At 42.4% G+C, this 26,027-nt stretch overlaps 1 protein-coding gene across 2 annotated transcripts in view; it reads right to left on the bottom strand.

The window, feature by feature from the left end:
* LOC117456849 (roundabout homolog 2) overlaps nt 1-26,027 on the bottom strand; it is a 71,710-nt gene that overhangs the window by 32,565 nt on the left and 13,118 nt on the right. For both annotated transcript variants that reach the window (XM_034096686.2, XM_034096687.2), the window contains exons 3-7: nt 11,316-11,473; nt 6,713-6,833; nt 5,909-6,047; nt 4,510-4,637; nt 1,406-1,530 (exon numbers count right to left, since the gene is read on the bottom strand). In XM_034096686.2, coding sequence (XP_033952577.1) covers nt 1,406-1,530; nt 4,510-4,637; nt 5,909-6,047; nt 6,713-6,833; nt 11,316-11,473 — 671 coding nt within the window. The remainder of the gene's footprint in view (nt 1-1,405; nt 1,531-4,509; nt 4,638-5,908; nt 6,048-6,712; nt 6,834-11,315; nt 11,474-26,027) is intronic.

The following is a 26,027-nucleotide window of genomic DNA, read 5'->3' as shown; positions in this document are numbered from 1 at the left end:
TCATGTTACTGTTCTATCATGCAGTGTTGGAGAGCATCATTAGGTATGGTATCACTGCCTGGTACGGTAACTTGACAGTGCAGTCAAAGTCACAGATCGCTCGCCTGGTACAGACGGCTATGACAATTAAGGGGGTTAAAAAACACCCATCTCTCCAAAACATATATGAGCAGTCCATTATCAGACAGGCAAACAAAATTGTGTCTGATCCCACCCACATACTCCACCCATAATTCCAGCTCCTACCTTCTGGTAGAAGGTTCAGGGTTCCCAAGAGCAGGCTGAACCACTATAAGCACTCATTCCTACCTATGTCGATTAAGCTTCTTAACATTCACATGAAATTAAATGTAGTCAAATGTAATGAAATGTACTTTTTAAATGTTGGCCATGAGGGTAGTGCAATAGGTCGCCATTGTCAGTATGTGCGTCTGTGTATTGTGTTTGTTCAAACGGTGTATGACTGATGATGTGTATGTCTCTTAATGTCCACTATGTTTGTATATGTACATGTATGCAGAACTGCAGGACAGAGTCCAGAACAAATTTCCTTACGGGGACAATAAAGTATATCGTATCAGAGAATTAAACGCTGTCCCATTCTGTGTTTTCTATAAGTGAGACGTATGAGAACAAGGGGGAGGGATGCACTTCAATCCAGTCAGCCATCCATTTCATTCCTCTAAGAGGCTTAGACTTTGGTGGAGGGAGTAAGGTTATAGGGCTAAAGATAATCTCCCCCAAATGCAGCAACAAGATCTACAATCAGCAAAACCATTCCTCGGCCTTCCTGCAGACGGGAGGTACTGGGTATACTTAAGATCTGAAACAAGCTTCTGAAAACACCTGAAGCTGCTCCAAAGTCTCTGATCTCAGCTGCTGTTGAGCAACAGGGTATTTATAGTTGGGTACAATCTAGAAGGAGGACAGTGTTTGCCCTCAAGAAGCGCTTCACTAAACGCACCTGGTGTACTTCCTGCCACGTATTCCTCCTTTATTTCTACTTCATCAACTCCTCGTCATTACTCTCTCAAACTTCGGTTTCTAGTAAGAGAAATCATTTCTCGCCAACGCGATAGCACAATGCCTTCCAACACTTTGTCTCTAGTCATATCTCTGAGCCAAATGCAAATGTGAAGCAATCTCCTGTTTGTATATCGCCTGTTTCTCTTAGAAAAAAGTGTGAACCACCTAAAAAAACTGTCAGAAAAACTATGATTAGATCGGTAAGTCTTTCTCACTTTTTAAACAATGAATTAATGCTCAACAATTCAGTATGAGTCAGTTTTACAAAAATCCCCAAACGACTGTAACAACCTAGGGTGTGTAGTCCTTCAACAGGAAATGAATGTACTGAGTGTGAATATCTGCAATATTCAAAGGATCCTCTGTTCCCTTCTCTTACCTGGCTGCCCTCTTTCTGCCAGAAGATTGCAGGTGGAGGGTTTCCTGTTGTGCCACATTCGAAGGTGACGCTCCGGCCCTGGCTGGCAATCTGGTCTCTTGGCTTTGACGCAATCTGAGGTGGTACTGGAGGAGAGAGAGAGGTGTGACCACCAAACGCCTTTTTTCAGCATGAAAACTTCTCAAACTGCTGCCCTGGTCTCATTTTCCATTTGGGAATCTACACTTGATGTTAACAACTGGTGGAAGAAGTATTCATTTCACATTCATAATACTGAATAATGACGAGTGAGCCAATATAATTTTACCGTTGTAGCTGGATAAGGTGGATTTGACAAATGTATATGCAGTAGTGGTTCCCAACCTATTGGTCAGGTGGCTCTAAAGGATCACAAGATAAATCGGATTGATTGTGAGATGATTAAAGACATAAATAAATCAACAACCAGCAATCATTTCTAGATATGTCACTAATCTTGATGAATTATGTAACAGTTTTGCTTCTTTTGGAAATGTAAAGTTTCTAATCTAACGCTGCTTTTATGTAGGGGGGTTATGACTCATGACCAACCGTTGGGAATTACTGGTAAAATCTATAAACAAGCATTGGATTTTAAAACTCTTGATTTATGTAAAATAATAATATAACAATTATAATATGGCTGACAATAGCTGTGAAATAATTGCAGTGGAGGAAAGCTAGTATCGATAAGGCACTCTATCGCTCTAAACAAGCAGAGAGTTGCCTCTTTATCCTTCTGAGCGTTTTGATCTATCACAGCACTGTCATCGCCCTCTCATCTTTAATGAGAGACTTCACCTTGGTGTCCTCTGAAAATAACAAATCATCGTAGCGCTCGGCAGAGGTGTTCAGATGACATTTGCTCAGTTATTTTTGGAAAGGTCTGGGCAGAGCTGCCATTTTATAGTTTGGGTCGGATCATTGGGTTCGCCACATCATCAGATCCTCTGTGGATTTACACTGACCACTGCCTTCTACCTCCCGGCTGAATAATTGGCTCACGCTTCCTGTCAGATGAGAAGCTTCTCCAGTCTGGATTCATCCTTTCTACACATCTCTGCACAGCGCATATGCCAAGGCACACACGCGTAAGAGAGCATGCAAACACATATTTGGCACGATACCCAGGGTATCTGACTCATCTGTGCTGTCTCATAATGTTCTCACAGAGAGCATGTTCACAAACACAGAAATCATTTCACACTTTCATCAACGTGTTTGATTACATTTTGCTGATTTTATTCTTGAGATGCTCCAATGTCTTTAAACAAATCGGACGTGTTAGTTTCATACACTTATGGTAACATGGGGGGATGCACAATATTGGATCTTTGCCTCGTTTTTTCCGACTTCTTTTTTTGTCGATGCCTACTTCATTATATTGTAGGCACATGTTTTTTTCAATATAAGTGCAGAGTATCAAGTCTTTCCATTAGACAAGAAATACTTTTTTTTACAGTGTGTTCTCTTTAACACAACAGTTACAGTCGTATTTTTGTTCACCCCTTTTGTTTTGTAGGTTAGCTTGGATTTACCCTGATTATAACATGTCTTGGCATGTCATTGAAGAAACCTTTCCTCAAACATGTTACAGTACATGAGTCATGAACCTCATGCTTATTAGTTTTTTATTGAGGAGTACATAACGCAAAATCAGCACAAGAGATGCTAAGATAATTACTAATACTGATAAAAGCAATAATACTAATAATAGTAATACTACTTAAAAAGGGACACATCAAAATTCTATATCATAGTTAGTATAGCTATGAGGAATATACATTTCTTCTGCAGCAGCTTCTGTCAAGCCGGAGAAAAAAAAAATAATGTTGTCAAAGAGATTTCATCAGGTTGTTTTGGGTCAAGCTTGCGTCTACAAATGTGTATCAGACATTTGAGACACAGATATTACAAAAAGAAATCCTACAGAGTTACATAAGAGACTAAAAATAAGGCTATCTCTTCCTTTGATGCAATTAATTTTGATCATTATTTCTTATCATATTTGTATTCTCTTATGAGTCCCCTGATGTTATGGAAGAGCTGGAGGGCCCATTTAATAATAACTGTCTTATCATTGAGATTGTGAAATGACGAATATGGATCCACCCAGAATGATTAATAGTAATAAAGCAACAGTTATATTTTGGTCTGAAAAAAAAACTCAATTCAAATCATGTCCTCATTTATAAGTAAGAACTTCCACTAAGTTGTAATCAAAAACCTGTTGTATTTTTGAACTTCTGAAATTACAATTGAGAGAGGATTTATACAGCGTCTCACTTTCTCTGACACTCCTCTCCACACAGCAGATGTTTGTCTCAGTCCTTAATCTGTTGTACATGAAGTCACTGGCTTACTTAATGCCTGACTGCAGCAACAGGCATGTTGTTCACAATTCAATGCCTAATGGAGGAACTTATTTACACCATTACACATTGATTCTTGATTTAAAACAAATGCTTTTCGTTAGAGAATAATTAAATGGAAAGTGAACTTACAGAGTGGGCCGACTGGAATGATGATAGGGTTTGAAAACGTGATGAGAGAGATGGAAAAATAATGAGATGGATGAAACACTGAGCGACAAAACAAAACCGGTGGTAGCATAGAAAGAGAAAATAAAAGAGGGAATGGAAAACTGCCCGGTTTGGATTTCATTTTCACTGATAAAAGCATTAGTGGATGAAGTCGACTAAGACTATTGAGAAACCAGGACACACAGAGAAAAAGAAAAGGGACACGTAGAGAGCGAGGAAGCGAGAGGACAGAGATAAAGAGACAGGAAGGGAGTCATGTCTTATTAATACAGGGACTGCTCTCTGGCAGTGAGTTAAAGCACACATCTACCAGACATCTGTCAAAAGGCGTAATCCATACGGTTTAGCATAAGCTCATGGCATCACCGCTGGACAGGGACTCAAAGATACAGTGATATAAAAACAGAGGGCATTGAACAGGAAATGGTAACCTGTTTTTTTATGATGCTTTTGCTGTGTGCCTGTAAGCCTGAACATGAGCTTTTTTACCATGCATGCATAAGTATGTGCGCGCATATACAATATGCATGATGTGTTGCTTACCGTGGATCTGCAACATGGCCGAGGCCTCCGTCTTCCCCACACTGTTCTCAGATGTGCAGGTATACGTCCCTTCATCCTCCTCTTTCACGCGGAACAAACGGAGACCGTTGCCGTTGCGGATTTCAAACCTGGGAATGAGAAAATGAGAGATAATGAAAGATCTAACAGAGAAGCATTGCACAAAGAAAATTACCATGCTAATCTTCAAAAAAAGCGAAGAAAATATATGCCAGTAGCATGAGATAGTGTCATTTATTTCATGTCAATCAACATGTGGCTATGGTTTTTTTTCAAAATCAAGTTGTATTATCTTGAAAGGAACTGGAACAATACGCCTTATCTGACTCAGATAATGTCACAGGTTCCCGTACAATTCTTGGAACAGTTGAAAATCAATTAGAAACAAGTACGACTGGTTTAACCCATTGACGGATTTTCAATAGATTCTAGGAAAAACAGCATATCATTTCTTAACAGTACATTAGTTATACCGTTTCAATAGATTTTGCAAAGCAGAGTTATTCAAAACACCAAATACATCCACAGTAAAGAAAGCTTATTCAGTTGTGGTAGTCATTGAAAGGGGTATGTAGAACAAAACAATATGAATTGCTTCATTTAATAAAATATAGAAGCAAAACAAAAGAAATACAAGATAACAAAATAGGTGTGAGACTGATTATAATACAGCTTTTTAGAAACATGAGAAACAACCATTCAATGAGTATGTTAGCATCACAATTACCTATTTTCAAAGTAGACCAATTAACCCTAATGTCTGCACATGAGGCAGTTATCTCAGCATTTTAACCTTCTTGACGTTTAATTATCATTTCATTATTCTTTATGGCATTAACTCCCACATCAATGTCAGCACCATAAAGGGACAATCCACTCAACAGCTGTTGCAGAGCAGCGCTGCAGGGAGGACATATATAAACATAATTTGTATTCATAAATGAAATAGAATATAGAAAACCTGTATTGTATAACCTCCGCTCAACATAGTGTTGGTTGAACTTTATAGGTTATTTGTTAAATGTATCTATCATTTAAGTTTCATTATATGAGTATAAAATGTAATTATTTAATAGGCTTAGCTAAATAAACATTAATTTGAGTTTAAATGGAAAAAAGGGTGTAACTGGTCACATGATGATTCCCTCAACTAATGAATCCTCTCTGGTCTCTTCCATTTATGAATTTATATTAGCAGGCTTATGGGAAGATGTAAATGAATGAAGAGTTATTAGGATTTCTGGGTCACATGAGTTAGTAATCCAGTGCCCGACGCGCCTCTGATAAACTGTATTTCTTATTCAGCCTCAAAAGAAGCTGTACAGATGATCATCAGCAGTCTGACTCTCCATTGGTCCGTGCTCATGTCAGTCACTCTCACCTCCCGCGGGGAAGCTCTCCTTCCTCTCGCCGCCATCGGACAGTGGGGGGGGGATCCCCATGCACCTCACACAGGAAGTCGACCGTCTCTTCCTCCATGACCACCTGGTTCACCGGCCTCCGGACCAACACAGGACGCTCTGCAGGAGACATGAAGTGTACAAAATGTGTCTATTTCTTACACACTGTGCCTCACTAGGGAACATTTATGTGTTTCCATTTTCATCATTTTGGCAAGCTACTGTGCTTGTTTTCATTCAAATGTTAGTATTCCAACCTCAGTTCCTATTATAAACAAAAACATCTATTATAAACGGTATGAACTGTTAGACACTTTGAAACCCATTAAAAAAAACACTTTCGATTCCAGAGCCATTAAAGCTTTCAATCATACTTTCTATTTTATCTGGCTTCAAATCTAGAGCCCGTTTAATTTCTTTCACTATTTTCCGCCAGATTGAGCCATTTTGCTTATGATTGCAGTATGGGGCAAATACATTCTATTTTCTTGATTTCCTGCACTAAAAAATGAACTTTTTGATTTTCATGGACATTTTAAAAAGTCGAATTATGTGAACAAACTGTCATTAAAAGGGTTAACATTTAGAAAATAAATTAATCTTTTTTTCTTGTGATCAGGACTGAATATGAAGATTGAACTCTTAAAGTGGGAGAACATATGAATATAACCTCTTTCATGGAAGTTTTTGACGTAGACATTTATAAACATCGTAGCAACTTTTTAAAGCCAATGATGTTATGACAGGTTAAAGGACGTTATGCTGCTACACAGACAATTGCTCACCATACACCACCAGCTCTGCAGGATCGCTGTCCCTCTCTCCCACCATGTTGGTGCCCACGCAGACGTACATGCCAGCATCGCTCTTCCTGGTGTGAGAGATCATCAGTTTGCCCCCACGCATCTGGAAAAGAGCACAGTGACAGTTTCAGAGATTAGTCTGGGAAGTGTCCCGAATAAAGACATCCATTACATCCATTAAACAGCCTTCAATGGAAAAAAACAATAATTCATCCTTTATATTTGAAGTACTATACCAGTCATTCTGGTATACTTCTGTATAGTATCTGATGAAACAAAGTATTTACACTCATCACTTGAAGAAAATCACTAACAATAATAACCTTTTTCTTATATTGTTTAATACTGTCACACTCACCACCAGGCCATTTGTCTTTTACTTTTGATTCTTTAACAACATACAGTTGCAAGAAAAAGTATGTGAACCCTTTGGATTCTCCACACATAGCGTTGTGTGTTCCTTCCAAACAACTCAACTTTGGTTTCATCTGTCCACAGAATATTTTGCCAGTAGTGCTGTGGAACATCCAGGTGCTCTTTTGCAAACTTCAAACGTGCAGCAATGTTTTTTTCTGGACAGCAGTGGCTTCCTCCGTGGTGTCCTCCCATGAACTCCATTCTTGTTCAGTGTTTTACGTATCGTAGATTCGTCAACAGAGATGTTAGCATTAGCATGTGCCAGAGATTTCTTTAAGTCTCTAGCTGACACTCTAGGATTCTTCTTCACCTCATTGAGCATTCTGTGCTCTTGCAGTCGTCTTTACAGGAGGGCCACTCCTAGGGAGAGTAGCAACAGTGCTGCACTTTCTCCATTTATAGACAACTTGTCTTACCGTGGACTGATGAACATCAAGGCTTTTAGAGATACTTTTGGTACCCTTTCCTGCTTTATGCAAGTCAACCATTCTTAATCGTAGGTCTTCTGAGAGCTCTTCTGTGCGAGGCATGGTTCACATCTGGCAATGCTTCTTAAGAATAGCAAATGCAAAACTGGTGTGTATTTTTTATAGGGCAGGGCAGCTTTAACCAACACCTCCAATCTCGTCTCATTGATTGGACTCCAGGTTGGCTGACTCCTGACTCCAAGTAGCTCTTGAAGAAGTCTTTAGCCTAGGGGTTCACATAAATAAAAACATGAAAACATATAATTGTTTGTGTGGTATTAGTTTAAGCAGACTGTGTTTGTCTATTGTTGTGACTTAGATGAAGATCAGAACACATTTTATGACCAACTTATGCAGAAATCCAGGTCATTCCAAAGGGTTCACATACTTTTCTTGCAACTGTATTGATGTAAGACATACATAAATATGAGAATTTACATAAATTATCATACATAAATGTCGAGCATTTTCGATGCTGGACTTTTGCTTTTAATTAAGACATTCTATATTGTGGTGCAGTATTGTGACTTTTACTTAAGTGAAGAGCCCGAATAAAACACCATTCTTTTACTAATGCAAGCACTGTCCTTCATCAGCTTCATCAAGAAATTATAAACGCCTTTCAAATCCCCCGGAGATGGTGTCCAGCTGTTGATTTCACAAATGAGGAGAGAGAAGAAAAATGACAACAAAACCCGAGATACTTTCCAGTGAATAGAAAACCAAGGTGTCTGCATTGCAAAATGTTCTATTGAAAGTATTCAAGTCAGTGTAAATGAGTATCTCTGACTTTCTCCATGAATGCAGAATGATGGTCTACTGTGTCTATGTCAAGGCCATTAGCTCCTAGACACGTTAAAAGGTAAATCTAACACGTGCATGTGAAGAAGATTACTTTAACAGAATTAAAAAGTAAATTGGCAGGGGTGGGAGAAGTACTCATATCTTGTACTTAAGTAAAAGTAGAAGTAGCCTACCAGAGAGCAGGAATACTTTTACATTACATTACATGTTAGATGCTATTATCCAAAGTGACTTACATACTCAATACTGTGGACAATCCCCACAGGAGCAATTTGGGATGAAGTGTCTTACCCAGGGACACAACGACATGCTGACTGCAGTGGGGTTTGAACCCTGATCCGAACACCAGCACACTATTCCACTGCGCCACACTCCTCCTACTTACAACTGAAAGTTCTGCATTCAAAATGTTACTCTAGTAAAGGTACAAAAGTATTAGCATTAAAATATACTTAAAGTACCAAAAGTAAAAGTACTCATTATGCAGATCGGTCTATTTCAGAATATTAAATGTATTATAATTATTGATGCATTAAAGTGTTATCAAAGCTGGTAAAGGTGCAGCTAGTTACTGTTTGTGAATTTAATCCAGGTGTAGCTACAGTCTTATTTAATTATATACATCTAAAGATGTGAAATAAATGTAGTGGAGTAAAATCACAAGATTTACCACTGAATTGTAGTGGAGTAGAGAAGACACAATTGAAATATTCAAGTAGGCCTACATGTATCTCAAAATTGTACTTAAAGGTGGGGTAGGTACATTTCAGAAACCGGCTCGAGATACACTTGTTGTTATATTCCATGGAATGCTCTTAACATCCCGATAGCAATGAATATCTTAAGTGCTTTGACAAAAAATCCATGAAAAAATGTCATCTGTAGAAGCCGTAATACTGTAAAAAGTACAACCAATCCGCCGGCTAAACGGATTGGATGGCCTACCTGCCTGTCAGCCTTCCATCGGGGCACAAACTTATCTCGTGCCCTCATTGGTCATGTACGCGTTCGTGTGTGTTGGAGGAGGGGCTCTATAAGGAAGTGGCAGATTTTCTCCGGTTGTGTATTTTCAAATTCTAGCGATCTCGAGCCGGTTTCTCAAACTTACCTACCCCTCCTTTAAGTACAGTGCTTGAGTAAAGGTTCTTAGTAAATTTACAGCACTGTAAATCAGTTCATCATTAATTTTCAGCTGTGGATTTATACACATTTTCTCTAGTGAGACTCTGTTTCAGGTATTCTGGAAATATGGTTAAATGTAGGCTATGAGGGGCTGTACGGGACATTATTCAGAAATACCGCTCACACACACATGTGAAACGCACTCACACACACATATGAAATGCTCTAATACACATGTGAAACGCACTCACACGACACACCTGAAATGCGATTTCAGTATGTTGTGTGAGGGATTTCAGTATGTTGTTTGAGGGATTTCATTTCAGTATGTTGTGTGAGAGGGATTTCAGTTGAAACGGAAGGCATCTCAGTTGAACAGGAAGTCGTTTTAAAAAAACAGCATAGAACCGCGAATTTCAAAAAAGCGAAAACAATATTTTTCATCATGTCTGCTCAGCAGCAGCCTTCACAAAGCTTAACTGATGCAGCAGCGTTGCTAACTAGTATTCTGGCCTCAGCTGAGACTATTCGAACGCAATCGAACGCGGCCACAACCGGGCCGCAAACGACTGTTGGAGCTGCAAGTGGGAACGCACTGGACGGTCAGCTATCGTCCCTCTTCCCGTCCCGCGGCGGGCAACGGACCACTACAGCTCCCCTTGTAGGGAGAGACTGTGCACCCCGATATCAAGCACAACACTGCTTTGCTCTGCAATTGATTTAGTGGTGTTGAGGGGAATAAATAAATAAAGATTAAAAAAGCACAACAGCATTATAATGGATAATTATAGATAAGAGACAAAGAGGAAAGATGATAAATGTTAGTCATTTCCGATGTATGACATATATGTATTGTGTTAACTGCGTTGAGGTTTTTTTTTAAAACTTTTTCTTCCATAGACCTATTGAAGAATGAAAGCATTTCTTAATCGTATACACTTTTATTCTACTGCGGTCAAGCCAGCCAGCCGCCCGCACGTTATATTGCGGTGCGCGAATATCCTATGCATTACGGTAGAGGCCTGGGAAAACTGCCTTCAAAATAAAAGTGCTTACTCGGTCAATAACAAATATACCAAACATATTCATATATACTGGAGATTAAATTAAGAAATATGCACTATATAATGTGATCAATAATAATTTAAAACAAACTAGACTACGTATAACTACCACATTATAACTGAGTGAATGTAAAACTTCAGGAGTTTAAAAATAAAATACTTTTGAAATCTCATATGGGCCTTCTGTTTTTAGATAAGAATAAATACAAAACTGTCAATCATCAAAGACTTATTTCACTTCAGGGTGATAGCAGCACATAGCAGTTTCACGTGTGTACGTGAGAGCGTTTCACATGTGTGTGAGAGCATTTCACATGTGTGTGTGAGATCGTTTCATGTGTGTGTGTGTGAGAGCGTTTCATGTGTGTGTGTGAGAGTGTTTCATGTGTGTGTGAGAGTGTTTCATGTGTGTGTGCATTTCACATGTGTGTGTGAGAGCGTTTCGTGTGTGTGTGTGAGATCGTTTCACATGTGTGTGAGTGTTTCATGTGTGTGTGAGAGCGTTTCATATGTGTGTGTGAGAGTGTTTCACAAGTGTATGTGAACGGTATTTCTGAATAATGTCCCTAACGGCCCCTCATAATATGTGTGCAATGTGTGCAATGTTTGTATTGAAATGTGACTGATGCTTGGCTGAACAACATGGGGAGTTAAAACTGTGTATTTTGAAATGGGAGCTGTTCCTTTCCTCATTGTATATGTTAAACTCACCGAGATGCGGTCATCCTTGGGGCTGACTCGGACATTGTTGCGTTTCCAAGCCACAGTGGGCTCGGGGTGACCACGTGGAGGCACACACTCCAACACTGCAGGCTCTCCAGCAGCCACCACCACATCGCTCGGGGCTTGCCGGAAATCATCTCTCAGGACTGAGAAGAAAACACAAAGAAATCTAATTAGCTTCTGAAGCCCTGGTCCTCTGATGTACTGAAAACAAAGACTGTAAATCAAACCCACAGATCGGTGAGCTGCAGCACAAACACAGGACCACTATCCTCAAAAGAAACACCATTTCGGCATGGAAATCTTTTCTACTTGTTCTCCTGAGTGACTCTATTCTATTCTTGCAAAGGGTGAATAAAAGCTTATTGAGGGAAAGTCAATTATTATGTTGGCATTTGCATGACTGCTCAAATCCCTGTCAACGTCCTTGTTAGGCTGCGCTGTTTTAATGTTTTCTGTGTCCTACTCTGCTGTCTCCCCTGTCAGAGGAGATGAATAATGCACATCTCTCAGTCCAACATGGAGTAAACAAATAACAGCGCATTCATAATTTAGCCCATGTGTGAGGGAGAAAAAAATGGCCTCTGCATTAATGAAGGGATTGTGTCTCTGATTCAAAACACTATCTTACAAATCAGCCCTGAACTGTAAATCTATCATCACGTCACCCATGTGGATAACGACAGGATGAGAAGATTTTGACACGGCAACCTTTGATATCTTCTAATCTTCGCCGGTGTCACAAGTTAGACACTTCTATTATTGTTTGTTTGATGCCTCATCTAAACTCTCCTGTCATTTCAGATCCCGCTTTCCTCCAGGCCCTTGTAATCAGCTCATTTCCCTCACCTTTTCATTTCATTTCATTTCAAACCTTTATTTATTCAGATTGGTCCCATTGAGATCATAGATCTCTTTTTCAAGGGAGACCTGCAGCATATAGATTCCACATGAAACATAAAACAATAAAGGACATTATACATTATATTTACAGGATACATAGTTATAGACATTTACAAGTGCCCATCGTATCAGCAAGCATTTCATTTAGCCTAGCTTTAAAAACATGCAGAGGAATGAGATTGCTCAGTTTCAATTCTTGCTGAAGATTGTTCCAAGCAAGTGGAGCTGCGCACATAAAAGCTGTCTTACCGAAGACAGTCCTTGCTCTTGGCACATCTAACAAGACTATATCATGTGACCTCAGACAATAGCTGCTTGCAACTCTCTGTGTTATCAGAGAGCAAATATAATACGGGAGTTTACCCAACAAAGCTTTATAGATAAACGTGTACCAATGACTGAGCCTCCGTACAGAGAGTGATGGTAAACCTGCCTTGGTATACAGTGTACAGTGATGTGTAAGTGCTTTACAATTTGTGACAAATCTCAGAGCACTGTGATACGCAGCATCCAATTTGCTCAGGTAATTGGCAGGTGCATTCATATACAACAAATCACCATAGTCCAGCACAGGTAAAAAGGTCACAGTGACTAGCCTTTTCCTGGCCTCAAGCGAGAAACAGGACTTGTTCCTGTAGAAGAACCCTAGCCTAACCCTCAGCTTTTTAAGCAGGTTATTGACATGAAGTTTAAAAGAGAGACAATCATCAAGCCAGATACCAAGGTATTTGTAACAGGCAACAACTTCAAGTTTTGTTCCTTGCGTAGTTACAATATCTAAAACAGGCTCTGGTGTCTTTTTTGCTTTTGAAAAGAGCATTACCTTGGTTTTATCCACATTTAAAAGAAGCTTTAATTCAGAGAGCTGAGTCTGAATAGTGTTAAAAACAGCCTGTAATTTAACAACAGCCTCCTTAATGGTGGGACCTGCACAATACATCACAGTATCATCCGCATAAAAATGTAAAGTAGCTTCATCCACATTATCACCTACACTATTAATATATATGGAGAATAAAAGTGGTCCTAAAACAGAACCTTGTGGTACACCATTAGAAATGTTTAACCATTCAGAAGACAGTCCATCAAAATGAACACATTGGGACCTTTCAGAGAGGTAGTTCACAAACCACCCCACTGCAAGGCTGGATAGGCCAATACTGAGTAGCCTCTGCTTTAAAATGCGATGATCAACGGTGTCAAACGCTTTGGAAAGGTCAATAAACAGAGCTGCACAACTCTGCTTATTATCTAAAATAGTAGTAATGTCATTTACCACTTTCATCGTGGCAGTGATGGTGCTGTGTTTCTTTCTGAATCCTGACTGATGTTTAGACAGGATATCATTTATACATAAAAACTCCTTTACTTGTTCACTCACTAAGCGTTCAAGAACCTTAGCCAGAACTGACAATTTAGAGATTGGCCTATAGTTATTTAAAATAGTTGCCTCCCCTCCTTTCAGTAAAGGCAAGACATAAGCAGACTTCCATACTTTTGGAATTGTGTTCGTGCTGAGGGAGAGGTTAAAAAGAGAAGTAAGAGGTGGAGCAATAAAATCTGCAGCTATCTTTAAAAAGAAAGGTTCTACGTTGTCCGGGCCAGCCGGTTTCCTAGGATCTAACTTGGATAATGCTTCATGAACAATACCAACAGTTAAAGGAGTAAAACTGAAAGGGTTTTCCAGACCACATTGTTCAGAGTCAAGGATTGGAGCGTTCACAGGAGCCACACAGCCAAACAGAGAGCCACAAGACACAAAATGCTCATTAAAACAATTTAGCATAGTAGCCCTGTCTGATATAATGTCAGATGCTGTGGTAAGGCACGGAGGTAGCTCATTTGGGATATCACCAGTGGAAATCGATTTGATGGCTTTCCAAAATTTCCTAGGGTTATTCAGGTTTTCTGTGGTAACCGACAAATAGTACTTTGATTTAGCACTTTTTATTTGAGATGTGAAGCTATTTCTTAGCTGCCTAAAACGTAGCCATTCTACCTCTGAGCCTGATTTCCTAGCCTTAGCCCAAGCATTATTTCTCTCATGAAGGAGACTGGACAGCTCAGCAGAAAACCAGGGATTGTTTCGTCCCTTCACTCTAAATTTACGCAGAGGTGCATGTCTATCTATAATTTTCATAAAACCAAGATAAAAATAAGACCATGCAGTTTCTACATCAGCACACAAATTGATTCTACCCCAATCAAAATCAAACAGATCATGCACAAAACCCTGCTCCACAAAGTGTTTTTTGTCTCTCTTTGTGACGACACGTGGTTTAACCTTTTGGACCTTAGTGTCCCTAATTGTGGCTACAACACAATGGTCACTCACATCATTAGCAAATACTCCCACAGATGAGTATTTATGTGGAACATTTGTTAAAATTAGATCAATTAAGGAGGATTTGTTTGGGGACTTAATATTTGGGCATGTAGGACTGTCTATAATCTGGGTAAAATTCAAAGAGGTACACAGGTTTTTAAAATCCTCTGACATAGAAGTTAACCAGTCCCAATTAAAATCACCAAGCAGCACTATTTCCTTGTAGGAAAGTTGCGATAACAGTTTTGCCAAAGACGATAAAGAGTCCTTGACAGCCGAAGGAGCCCTGTAGCAGCCCACCACCATGAGCTGTTGACCCTTTGTTACCTCAATATTCAGATTTGGAAACCATATTAGTTACACAAAACTTATTTTTCACATAAATGGCAACGCCACCACCTTTTTTAGGCCGGTCAGTACGATATACACTGTAACCATTTATGTAAATGTCAGAGGCCAAAATAGATTTATCTAACCACGTTTCTGATAAGACAATGACATCAGCATCAGTCGAACTCGCCCAAATACGGACAAAATCTAATTTAGGTAACAGACTACGCACATTTAAATGAATTAAACCTAGCCCAGATCTAGATATAAAATCAGCAGGAGTAGCTATTTGACTAATACTGCTCAATGGACCCGGATTTGGCTGTACATTTCCTGATAGTAACAACAATAAAAATACCAGGCACCTTTTCCTCTTAATCAACACACATACATTGTCAGTTGATCTAGAGTCACCAGCAAACTTCGCGAAAGTGAGATTAGAGTTTAAAAAACAATTCTGAAGGACCATCGTGGCAGGCATGTGAGAAAGACAAACATTTTCCGAAATGAATGTCCGCGACAGTGCAACCAGCAATTGTTTGTGCAACACCTCCGAAACTGTACAGGGGAAGTCCACTGCGGGCGGCAGAACATACCCGAATCCAGTAGATTGTTCAGGACGACTAGCGATCTTCTCCTTGTCCAGCACAGCCAAGAAAAGGCACAGCAGAAACACGACACCCGCCATTCTCCCAGTCCAGCACAACAGTATCCACGCTGTTCCCGGAGCAAGGTGGAACCAGGCCTCAGCTATAGCAGCACAGCAGAGTAGAGAAGGTAATCCCACCACGTTACACCGGCTGTTTAATCCACTTTACATCTCCGCCGGTACATCACCTGGTCTCCTCAGCCCTTCCCCTCACCTGTTACTCATTCCCTCATCACTCCACAGTATTTATACCACCTCATTATCAGTTGTCCTTTGCCAGATTGTCTTGTCGTTTCCGCCAAGCTCTCCAGTGAGTGTTGTGCTCTAGTCCCGAGTTTTGTCCTGCCCAGTTTTCGATTCCTGCCTGCCTGTCTGACGGATTTACTGGTTTTGACTCTGCCTGTCCTTGACCTGGAATAAACTGAACATTACTATACTGGTTGTATCTGAGTCGTGCTATTGGGTTCTGATCTGTACCTGTGATCGTGACAGTACAATCTGGCCAAACATGAATCCAGCCGACTCAGCGACAGAACCGCCTTCGCACGATATCGTGTTACATCGCCACGAGCAGCAGCTTACCTTCATGGCTGAAGCGATGCAGGAGATGGCCGCTCGTTTCGAACGGACCTTTGTGAATCTCCGTGATCATCTTCAGACCCGTCCTGCAACGGTCCATGGCCCGGAACTAACTCCAGCTTCCGCTTTTCGAATCCAGAGCCCTCCGGCATCGGATGCACGCCTGCCTCCTCCGGAACGCTACTCTGGAGCCCCAGGTTCGTGCAGACCATTCCTGGTCTAATGTTCCCTCACCTTCGAGCTTCAGCCTTCCGCCTTCCCAACAGAAAGATCCCGGGTGGCGTATATTGTCTCTCTTCTCACGGGCAAAGCTAAAGACTGGGGTACCGCCGAATGGGAAAGACAATCCTCTGCCTGCTCGTCTGTAAGCGTATTCTCCGATGAACTAAGTAAAGTTTTTGATCACGCTACACCCGGAAGAGAGGTAGCTCGGGGACTGTTTAACCTGGTGCAAGGAGGGAGATCTGTGTCCGATTACTCCATCGAGTTTCGTACCATAGCCGCCGAGAGTAACTGGAATGCTTCTTCACTTCTCGATGCCTTCTACAACGGTCTGTCGGATCGCCTTAAAGAACAGCTGGCAGCTAGGGACCTTCCTGCTGATTTAGATGAGCTGGTGGCTCTCTCCATCCGCATTGACTGCCGTCTGCGGGAGCGGAGGAGAGAGAGGGTTTTCTCCGTCGCCCCTCAGGCTCCGCCTCTCCCGTCAGCGCATGCTACTGAACAGGTGAGAGGAGGATTTTCTAACTCGTCTGAACCAATGCAGCTGGGGCGGACCTGGCTCTCCGAGGCAGAAGGACAGCGCCGCCTGCGGGACAACTGCTGTCTTTACTGCGGCCAGCAGGGCCATCTTGCCTTCTCTTGTCCTGTAAAAGACAGGGCTCACTAGTCATCCAGAGGGCGCTGGTGAGCCGTATGATGAATTTAGAAATGCCCTCTCGACCTCTAACCCATGCTCAGCTGAGCTGCTTGGGGAAAATGCACACTGTGGCAGTTCTTATTGACTCTGGTGCTGATGCCAGTCTTTTGGACATAACACTGGCCTTTCAATTGGGACTTGGTCGGGAGGCTTTGGAGAAGCCCATCAATGCTACAGCTCTAGATGGTCGTCTTCTCTGCAGAGTAACACACCGTTCAACTCCAGTTCAAATGAGCATGTCAGGTAATCACAGCGAAACACTCTCTTTTCACCTTATCCATGCACCACATCAGCCTGTCATTTTGGAGTTTCCTTGGTTAAGGAGGCATAATCCTCATATAGATTGGGCTTCAGGGACTATTAGAGAGTGGAGTGCTCATGCTGTCTGCTTAAGATCTAGTTCCTCAAGGATCTCTGAGTGTGAAGACCTTTCCGGTGTTCCCAAGGATTACTGGGACCTTAAAGAGGCCTTTAACAAAGTTCGGGCCACCTCACTCCCGCCTCATCGTGCTAATGACTGTCCTATTGACCTGTTACCTGGTACTTCTCCTCCTAGAGGTCGACTATTTTCTTTATCGGCTCCTGAAACTAAGTCAATGGAGAAGTATATCAATGACTCTTTGGATGCAGGGCTTATCCGGCCTTCATCATCTCCTGCTGGTGCAGGGTTTTTCTTCGTGGGTAAGAAGGATAAGACTCTGCACCCATGCATTGACTACAGAGGACTCAATAACATCACTGTCAAGAACAGGTACCCCCTTCCACTTGTTTCCTCTGCATTTGAACTGTTACAAGGCGCTACTATTTTTACCAAGCTGGATCTACGTAATGCGTACCATTTGGTGAGAATCAGGGATGGGGATGAGTTGAAGACGGGATTTAACACTCCTAGTGGACATTATGAGTATTTAGTCATGCCTTTTGGACTCACCAATGCACCTGCAGTCTTCCAGGGGTTGGTGAATGATGTTCTGCGGGATCTTCTCAATATCTGTGTTTTTGTATACCTGGATGACATTTTCATTTTTTCCAAGTCTAAACAGGAGCATGTGGTCCATGTTCGCCTAGTCCTCCAGAGGCTCTTGGAGAACCACCTCTTTGTCAAGGCCGAGAAGTGTGTGTTCCACACCACATAAGTCCCTTTCCTGGGATTTGTGGGCTCCACCGGAAACATAAAGATGGATCCTGAAAAGACCAAGGCGGTCACTGACTGGCCACGCCCTTCAACACGCAAGGAGCTCCAACGCTTTCTGGGTTTTGCCAACTTCTACCGGAGGTTTATTCGAAACTACAGTTTGGTGCCAAACCCTCTCACAGCTCTCACCTCTCAGAACATTCCCTTCCGGTGGTCCTCGGTGGCCGAAGGGGCTTTTGGTGAGTTAAAGTCACGCTTCACCTCTGCTCCCATTTAGATTTTTCCAGACTCTACTCTGCAGTTTACTGTAGAGGTAGATGCGTCGGACACTGGAGTTGGGGCAGTTCTTTCTCAACGGTCGGCCGAGGATCAGAAGATGCACCCGTGTGCCTTCTTCTCCCGGAAGCTGTCTCCAGCAGAAAGAAATTACGACATTGGAAATCGAGAACTGTTGGCAGTGAAACTTGCCCTGGAAGAATGGAGACACTGGTTGGAGGGAGCAGAGCAGCCTTTTGTGGTCTGGACGGATCACACAAATTTGGAGTACATCCGTTCAGCTAAGCGGCTGAACTCTCGTCAAGCCAGGTGCGCTCTGTTTTTCACACGCTTTGATTTTTCTCTTTCATACAGACCTGGTTCTAAGAACATCAAACCTGACGCCCTGTCTCGCCAGTTCCAGCCAGAGAGCTCTCCATCTCATTCTGAGAATATCATCGCTTCTACATGTGTCATTGGTCTGGTGACCTGGGAGGTGGAGGATAAGGTCAAGCGCTCTCATGCTGAACACCCAGCCCCAAGTGCCTGTCCTGTTAACCGTCTGTTTGTTCCTGCCACTCTCCGTACCCAGGTTCTCCAGTGGGGTCATAACTCTCGCCTGGCTTGTCACTCAGGAGTGAGACGGTCCCTAGCCCTGATTCGACAGCGATTTTGGTGGTCTTCCATGGAGAAGGATGCCAAGGAATTCATTGCTGCTTGCCTAGTCTGCTCCCAAAATAAGACCTCACGCCAAGCTCCCTCCGGTCTTCTTCATCCCTTGCCTATCCCTCATCGTCCCTGGTCCCACATCGCCTTGGATTTTGTCACCGGACTACCACCCTCAGACGGTAACACAGTCATACTCACAGTCATAGACCGGTTTTCCAAGTCTGCCCGGCTTATTCCATTAACCAAATTACCTACTGCCAAGGAAACGGCTGAAATCATGCTACAACATGTGTTCAGGCTGCATGGTCTCCCCAGTGACGTTGTGTCTGATCGGGGACCACAATTTACTTCTCGTTTTGGTCCGAGTTTTGCAGGCTGCTGGGAGCCAGTGTCAGTCTCTCGTCCGGATTTCATCCCCAGTCCAATGGTCAAGCAGAGCGAATGAACCAGGAGATGGAGACTGCCTTACGCTGTCTAGCTTCCTCCACTCCCTCCTCCTGGTCGAGGCAGCTTCTATGGGTTGAGTATGCCCACAACACCCTTCCTAGTTCTGCTACTGGTCTTTCTCCATTCCAATGCTCCCGCGGATACCAGCCGCCACTTTTCCCGGCATAGGAACGGGAGGCCAGCATCCCATCTGCACAGGCGTTTGTAAGCCGATGTCGACGCATGTGGTTAAAGGCCCGCTCCGCGCTCCTGCGCTCCTGCGCTCTTCCGACCGTTATCAACGGACCGCCAATCGCCGTCGCAAGCCAGCTCCACAGTACTCCCCAGGGCAACGTGTCTGGCTCTCCACACGGGACCTCCCTCTCAGAGTTGAGTCAAAGAAGTTGTCTCCCCGTTTTGTAGGCCCATTTCCCATAGCTAGGATTATCAATCCTGCAGCTGTCCGCCTGCGTCTGCCCCCTTCTATGAGGATTCATCCTACCTTCCACGTGTCCAAGCTCAAACCAGTTAATGTGAGCCCTCTTCAGCCCCCCTCTACACCCCCACCACCACCCCGGACTATCGACGGGGAGACTGTTTACACTGTCCGTCGCCTCATCAGGTCCCGGCGACGTGGTAGAGGGTTGCAGTACCTGGTACACTGGGAGGGTTATGGTCCTGAAGAGCGGTCATGGGTGCCCGCTCGCAGTATCTATGACCCATCGCTCATTACTGACTTTCACCAGGCCCATCCCGATCAACCTCGTAGGACGTCAGGAGCCGTCCATAGAGGGGGGGTTCTGTCACAAGTTAGACACTTCTATTATTGTTTGTTTGATGCCTCATCTAAACTCTCCTGTCATTTCAGATCCCGCTTTCCTCCAGGCCCTTGTAATCAGCTCATTTCCCTCACCTGGTCTCCTCAGCCCTTCCCCTCACCTGTTACTCATTCCCTCATCACTCCACAGTATTTATACCACCTCATTATCAGTTGTCCTTTGCCAGATTGTCTTGTCGTTTCCGCCAAGCTCTCCAGTGAATGTTGTGCTCTAGTCCCGAGTTTTGTCCTGCCCAGTTTTCGATTCCTGCCTGCCTGTCTGACGGATTTACTGGTTTTGACTCTGCCTGTCCTTGACCTGGAATAAACTGAACATTACTATACTGGTTGTATCTGAGTCGTGCTATTGGGTTCTGATCTGTACCTGTGATCGTGACAGCCGGTGACTGACAGATGAAAGCCTCAGAGTGAACTGTGAACTGGATCCTTCTCATGAGACCTCCAGTACAATGGAGACTCATACTCGAATGCTGACAGGCTAAATCCATGGCACATTAATTATCCATCAGTACGCCCGACAGGTCTGTGTCAACATGGCAGCCATGGCTTTTAACATAGCATCAATATTCAGATGCACTGGGTTTGAAGGAAATCTAATTTAAAAGGACTCACAGCTGTTCAAAGAGAGAAAATCATTCCTCCCTCTATTGTTTGACGACCTTAATTGTTAGGAATAAACTTCTACGACTTCTCAAAACTAGCGTCTGACAGTTTTCTGTCAGATATTTAGTGGACATAAGTCAACCCGTAGCTACACTATATGCCCTTTTCTTCAACTTGATACGTGGCATGAATTAATCAATTACACGTACCTGCCTTCTTAAACTGAACTTTATGGAAATGAGTGAAAGTCTACTTTCTTCACCAAGTGGGACTTTTAATGCTATGACATTTAGGATAAGGACAGTGAGAAGTCTTCACAAAAGAAAAACTATGCTGTGAACTTCTAACCTCTTATATTAAATGTCTTATCAGTGATGTGTTAATTATTATTCATAGTCAAACACTGGTACAAGTACAGCGCTATGCAGGTGACTACAGAAGAGACACTTTATCTCAACAGGGAGCTTTCAGCCATACTATCATGGACATCTGCAGGGAGAAGTAAAACACCCAAAAGACCCTCACAAACATGGACGGTGGAGCCTTTGCCGAGTTATAACAAAAGCATGGGTGCACTAAAACCAGTAAAGTCACTGACTCTCCTCCCATATCTCTTTTCACCAAATGACCATGACCCTGTTCACTTGGCTGCCTGTTTCAAATGCTGCGCAGAGCTGAGGGGCTAATTGAGCACGGCATTATTCTTAGACCTCCGTCTGTAAGGCCTGGTTAAATGTGTGCACAGAGACCTTTGTTTCACTGCCATGGTGACTGAAGTGAAAAAGTTATGGGTAGGGAGCTAATCCCTGAACTGCACACTCACAGACAGGAACGCAGATGCTCGCACACATCTTTAGAATTTGAAACCCAGAGTCTGCGGGAACCGACATGAGAAAGTGGGACTTTTGAGGGTTTGAAACACATGCCAGAGACCAGAATATATTCCTAACATCACACGCCCCCCCAAACACTGTGCTCCAAAATGTTCTTTGAAGCTATGTTCAAGTTAATGTGATCCTTCCTTGCTTCATCTTAAATGCCTGCCACGGCAAACAGTTCCTCACGGATGTTTGTGTGATGATGATCATCACAGAAACACAAAGATGAACCCTCCCTCCAGCTCCTGAGGGGCTACTGTCCCTAACTTAACTTTATCGGACATAATACGAATAGGTCTTCTGAATAATCTCCTAAACTAGGCCCTGCGTTCTCGCTTCCCTCGGTCCACGCTGGGCTCAGTCGGATACTGCCGGGCAGCTGAGGGTTGACCCTTCAGAGGCAAATCCTCACTCCACACAGCACGTCCCCTGAGCTTTAATAAAGGCAAAGCAGGACTAAATGACTCCCAGCGATTTCATCATTATTTCTCCAGGCGCTATTACGAGAGTGCCTATCCATTTTCATAACTTTTATATTTCAGGGATATACAGATTAGGAGATTTAATCTGCACGAGAATATTCATCGCTTGATTTTAAGTGTCATCTATATCTATAATGATCCGTATAATGTAGGGTTCAGCAGAGAGGAGCTGTAGGACTGCAGAAAGACCATCTGCTAGTTGTTTTGGAAAAATGAACAAAGGATAAAGATAGATTAATCACAATAAAAAATGATGTATGTCAGTTGTGATTTGTATTGCATCCACCTATTAATGTACTCTATATTATTGCATTTCAGTTAATATGGACTCAAATCAAGCAGCAACGAGCAAATTACTTACAAGTTCAGAAAACATTTACGTACCAAGCAAGAGACACATGATGGATGAGTGTGACGGACAGGACAAGGGGGAAAAATGCTTTTGTACTAAACACGAGGTGACAGTGAGTGTGAGTCGCAGACAGGGCAGCAGGCGTGGGCCGGACAGATGAGCGGCTCCAGAGCTGTGTGTTTTCACGGCTGACAGGTAGGAGGGTGGACAGGGAGGTTAGAGGACAGCGGATCTGCTGCCTGGCTCCTATTGTTCTTTTATTTCAGAGAGCAATAAACCCGTTAGGGAGGTGGACTAATCCCATTGCCATGATACTGCCCTGTCACAGCTAATGGTGGCTTTGCCTACAGAGAAGAGAGATTGCTTTAATCCATCCATTGTCTCACGGTGTTGATGGAGGATGAAAAGAGACTCCTCTGCAAATACTCTTTCTGAAACTCAAGGATATACATTCCTCCTCTTTGCATTGTTCGTGAAGCATTGTGTCGCTCATAGAAACCAAAGCGAAGGTGATATGAAAATGTTTCTTGTATGGAAGTACAAATTAATTATAAGCTACACACATAAACCATATCCATAAGGGATGATATGTATCTGATATCCCCAGTGAAAAGAGAACGAAGAGCCGTAGAAGCCAAGAAACAAGCTGCAACCACAATTCTTTTGTAATCCCTCATCAAGAGTAGGAGGAACATCTGGCTCTAAAGCCTTTTAAGCAAGTTTTATTTTTTATTTGTCCTACTTTGTTCTAATCCTGCCGCACCATGTGACTGTCTACTTGCTGATACACGCAGACATTCAAATGCATGATATAGAAATAGACACCATAGTATTTTTACCGCCTTCTAGTTTAATTTTAAAGCCAAAAAACACAGTTTCTGCTTAGTTATTCTGTCTTTTTTCAAACCGCCGTGCAAGTCAGCCGAGCACTGTAAGCTCACTCTTAACATGGAAGAAAAAAAGAGAACACTGACGGCTGCTGGCATTTCAGAGTTAAGCGAACTCCTCGCTACAAGGTACGCTAAAAAGGGAGCAACAGCTGATATACAAAAAACATCACTTGTGGACCTCTGGGTGCACAAGTGCATTTGAGCATAAAAAGCATCAACTCGACTGTGAAGAAAAAGAGACTGACTGTACAGAGCAAATACATCCGTTTTCGTCCTTGAATCCTTTTAATGTTTTGAAGTCAGCGTTTGTCTCAGCTTTTTCATTCATTGATATGCAAATCTATTATTCCACCTTCTAATTATTTATTTTACCAAAACTGTGGCTGCCTAGAGTTAGCATTATACGGTGTTCCCCTTTTCTCAGAATATGTGGTAAATAAATGATTCTGTGAACTAAAGGTCTCACACCTTGAGTTGGTAATAGGATCATATAACTGCCTTCTAATACAGAGGGATAGGAGCATGGACTTGAGTGAGCAAACATGCAAAACTGTTACAGAGCCTAGGGATGAGTTTCCAAGTTCTCAGCCTCACCAACAATCAAGTGAAGTAGCTGTGTTATGAACTTTCAGCATCTGTGTGAGAAAAGGTTTATTTATGTGGAGTTGATCAAAAAGAGAGGTTACATCTTTGTTTGAATATGTTGTTTTTGTCAGCAACTAAACCAAGAAACCATTGTAAGTTAAACAAGGTTGAGTTCCACCTCCTTCAACACAAAGCGTTTGGAGGTACAGCTTCAGAGTTTTTCACATTGTTCTTTAATTCACTGTCTGTAGCAACAGAGCCAATGATCATTATTACAATGAAGGGGGTACAGTTTGTATTTGTTTTTAAGCTATATGAAAAATAAATATACCTGTAGCAAACAGCTAAAGCTGGAATTATGCTTCTCGAGTCTGCATGTGAGCAAATACACACATTTGGACAGGTTGTTGAGCAGTATTTTGTGCTGAGTAGCAAGCAGTGTCATGTTAAGTAAACCACAATGTAAAGAGAATATAGAGTAGGGCTGCACGATATATCGTGTCGTGACGATAATTGCGATATGCGCAATACATTTTTTTCTTTTCTTTTAGGACTTGCGATATTAAATAGGCAAATTAACTCAAACACGTCATGTTACAATTATTTTGCTGCTTGCTACAAAAAGGAAAACTTGCGCGGCTCTCATGTCAGGGGTACTTGAGTGAGTGACATGCAGGCTCTGCATGCACAGCAAACCACAATCAAATCTCCAAAGCAAACGGACCCGGTGATTAAAGGTAAAAACACTGAATAAAGTAGTTTCATGTGTTTCTCCAGGGCAGTTCGGCGCTGCTAACCAAGCTAGCTCAGCTTGTTGCTCTGATAACTTAAGATCCAGACGTCCGTGACTAAAATCCTTCATCCGGTTAAATATAGTTAAAAAAATACCAATTGTATAGCATTCAAGTTCAAGAAAGGATGGTTTGCGGGGAAAAAAAACGGTCTTTTCTTCAATTCCTGTATGTTTTCATATCGCAATATATATCGCAGGGGGAAAAAAATCGCAATGTCCAATATTGTGCAGCCCTAATATAGAGGCAATCAGGGAATCAAATGTGCCAAGGCTATAGTGTAAACAAAACACAGCATCAGTAAGGTATCAATGTAAATAGACAGGATGGTGACAACATGGGCAACAATATTAAGTTAATTAAAAAGGAATTTAGTTGTCTTTGCTCTGCCACAATATTATTTTTGTGAGTGCTACATGTATGCTAAAACATGTGCTCAAACCCTGCAAGAATAAGTAAATAAAAAAATCTCAACCTGACGTTGGATCACCCAATCTCGAAGCTTGCTTGACATGCAAGCCCACATTATGCGTTGTTGAGATTTGGGAGATTACCCATAACACCCTTTTCTGCATAGCTTTGCAAAACCATGTATCTCTGTGGAAGCAATGCCAGCCAACACTCGCCGACGCCAGCTCAGAGAAAAGTTATCCTGGGGCTAAGACCTAAATGGCTGGAGCGAGAGGAGAGCAGTGCAGAGAAAGTCTTAGTCATGTGGCACAATGCATTATGTATCATTCAATGACAATTAATGTGTAATTAATGTGGTTAAAACCAGGTTAGTTTTAGCGATCCTGCTCCACACTCAGACTACCGGACAGATGCATCGGTAATAATTACTGCTCAGTGGGAGTTTCAAGCTATCTCCCTCCCACCTGTTGTCCCTCAGACTGCTGCCTCACAGCCAGCACCAACACACACATTTCTGCAAGACCACCAGCCTCTAATTACCACTGTGCACTCCCCCCGCCTCCCTACCAAAGCTAATTGGGTAACTATTTACCCCACAGTCAGCACAACTTCACACAGAGGGGAGGGGGAGTCTGAGACCACCACCATGCTGTTTTGGCATATGCCCTCTCTAGCCTGG

This window comes from Pseudochaenichthys georgianus, chromosome 13 (genome assembly GCF_902827115.2).
Source record: "Pseudochaenichthys georgianus chromosome 13, fPseGeo1.2, whole genome shotgun sequence".
Taxonomy (NCBI): domain Eukaryota; kingdom Metazoa; phylum Chordata; class Actinopteri; order Perciformes; family Channichthyidae; genus Pseudochaenichthys; species Pseudochaenichthys georgianus.
Note: the sequence above shows the minus strand (reverse complement) of the source record. Positions and strands in the feature narration are given on the sequence as shown.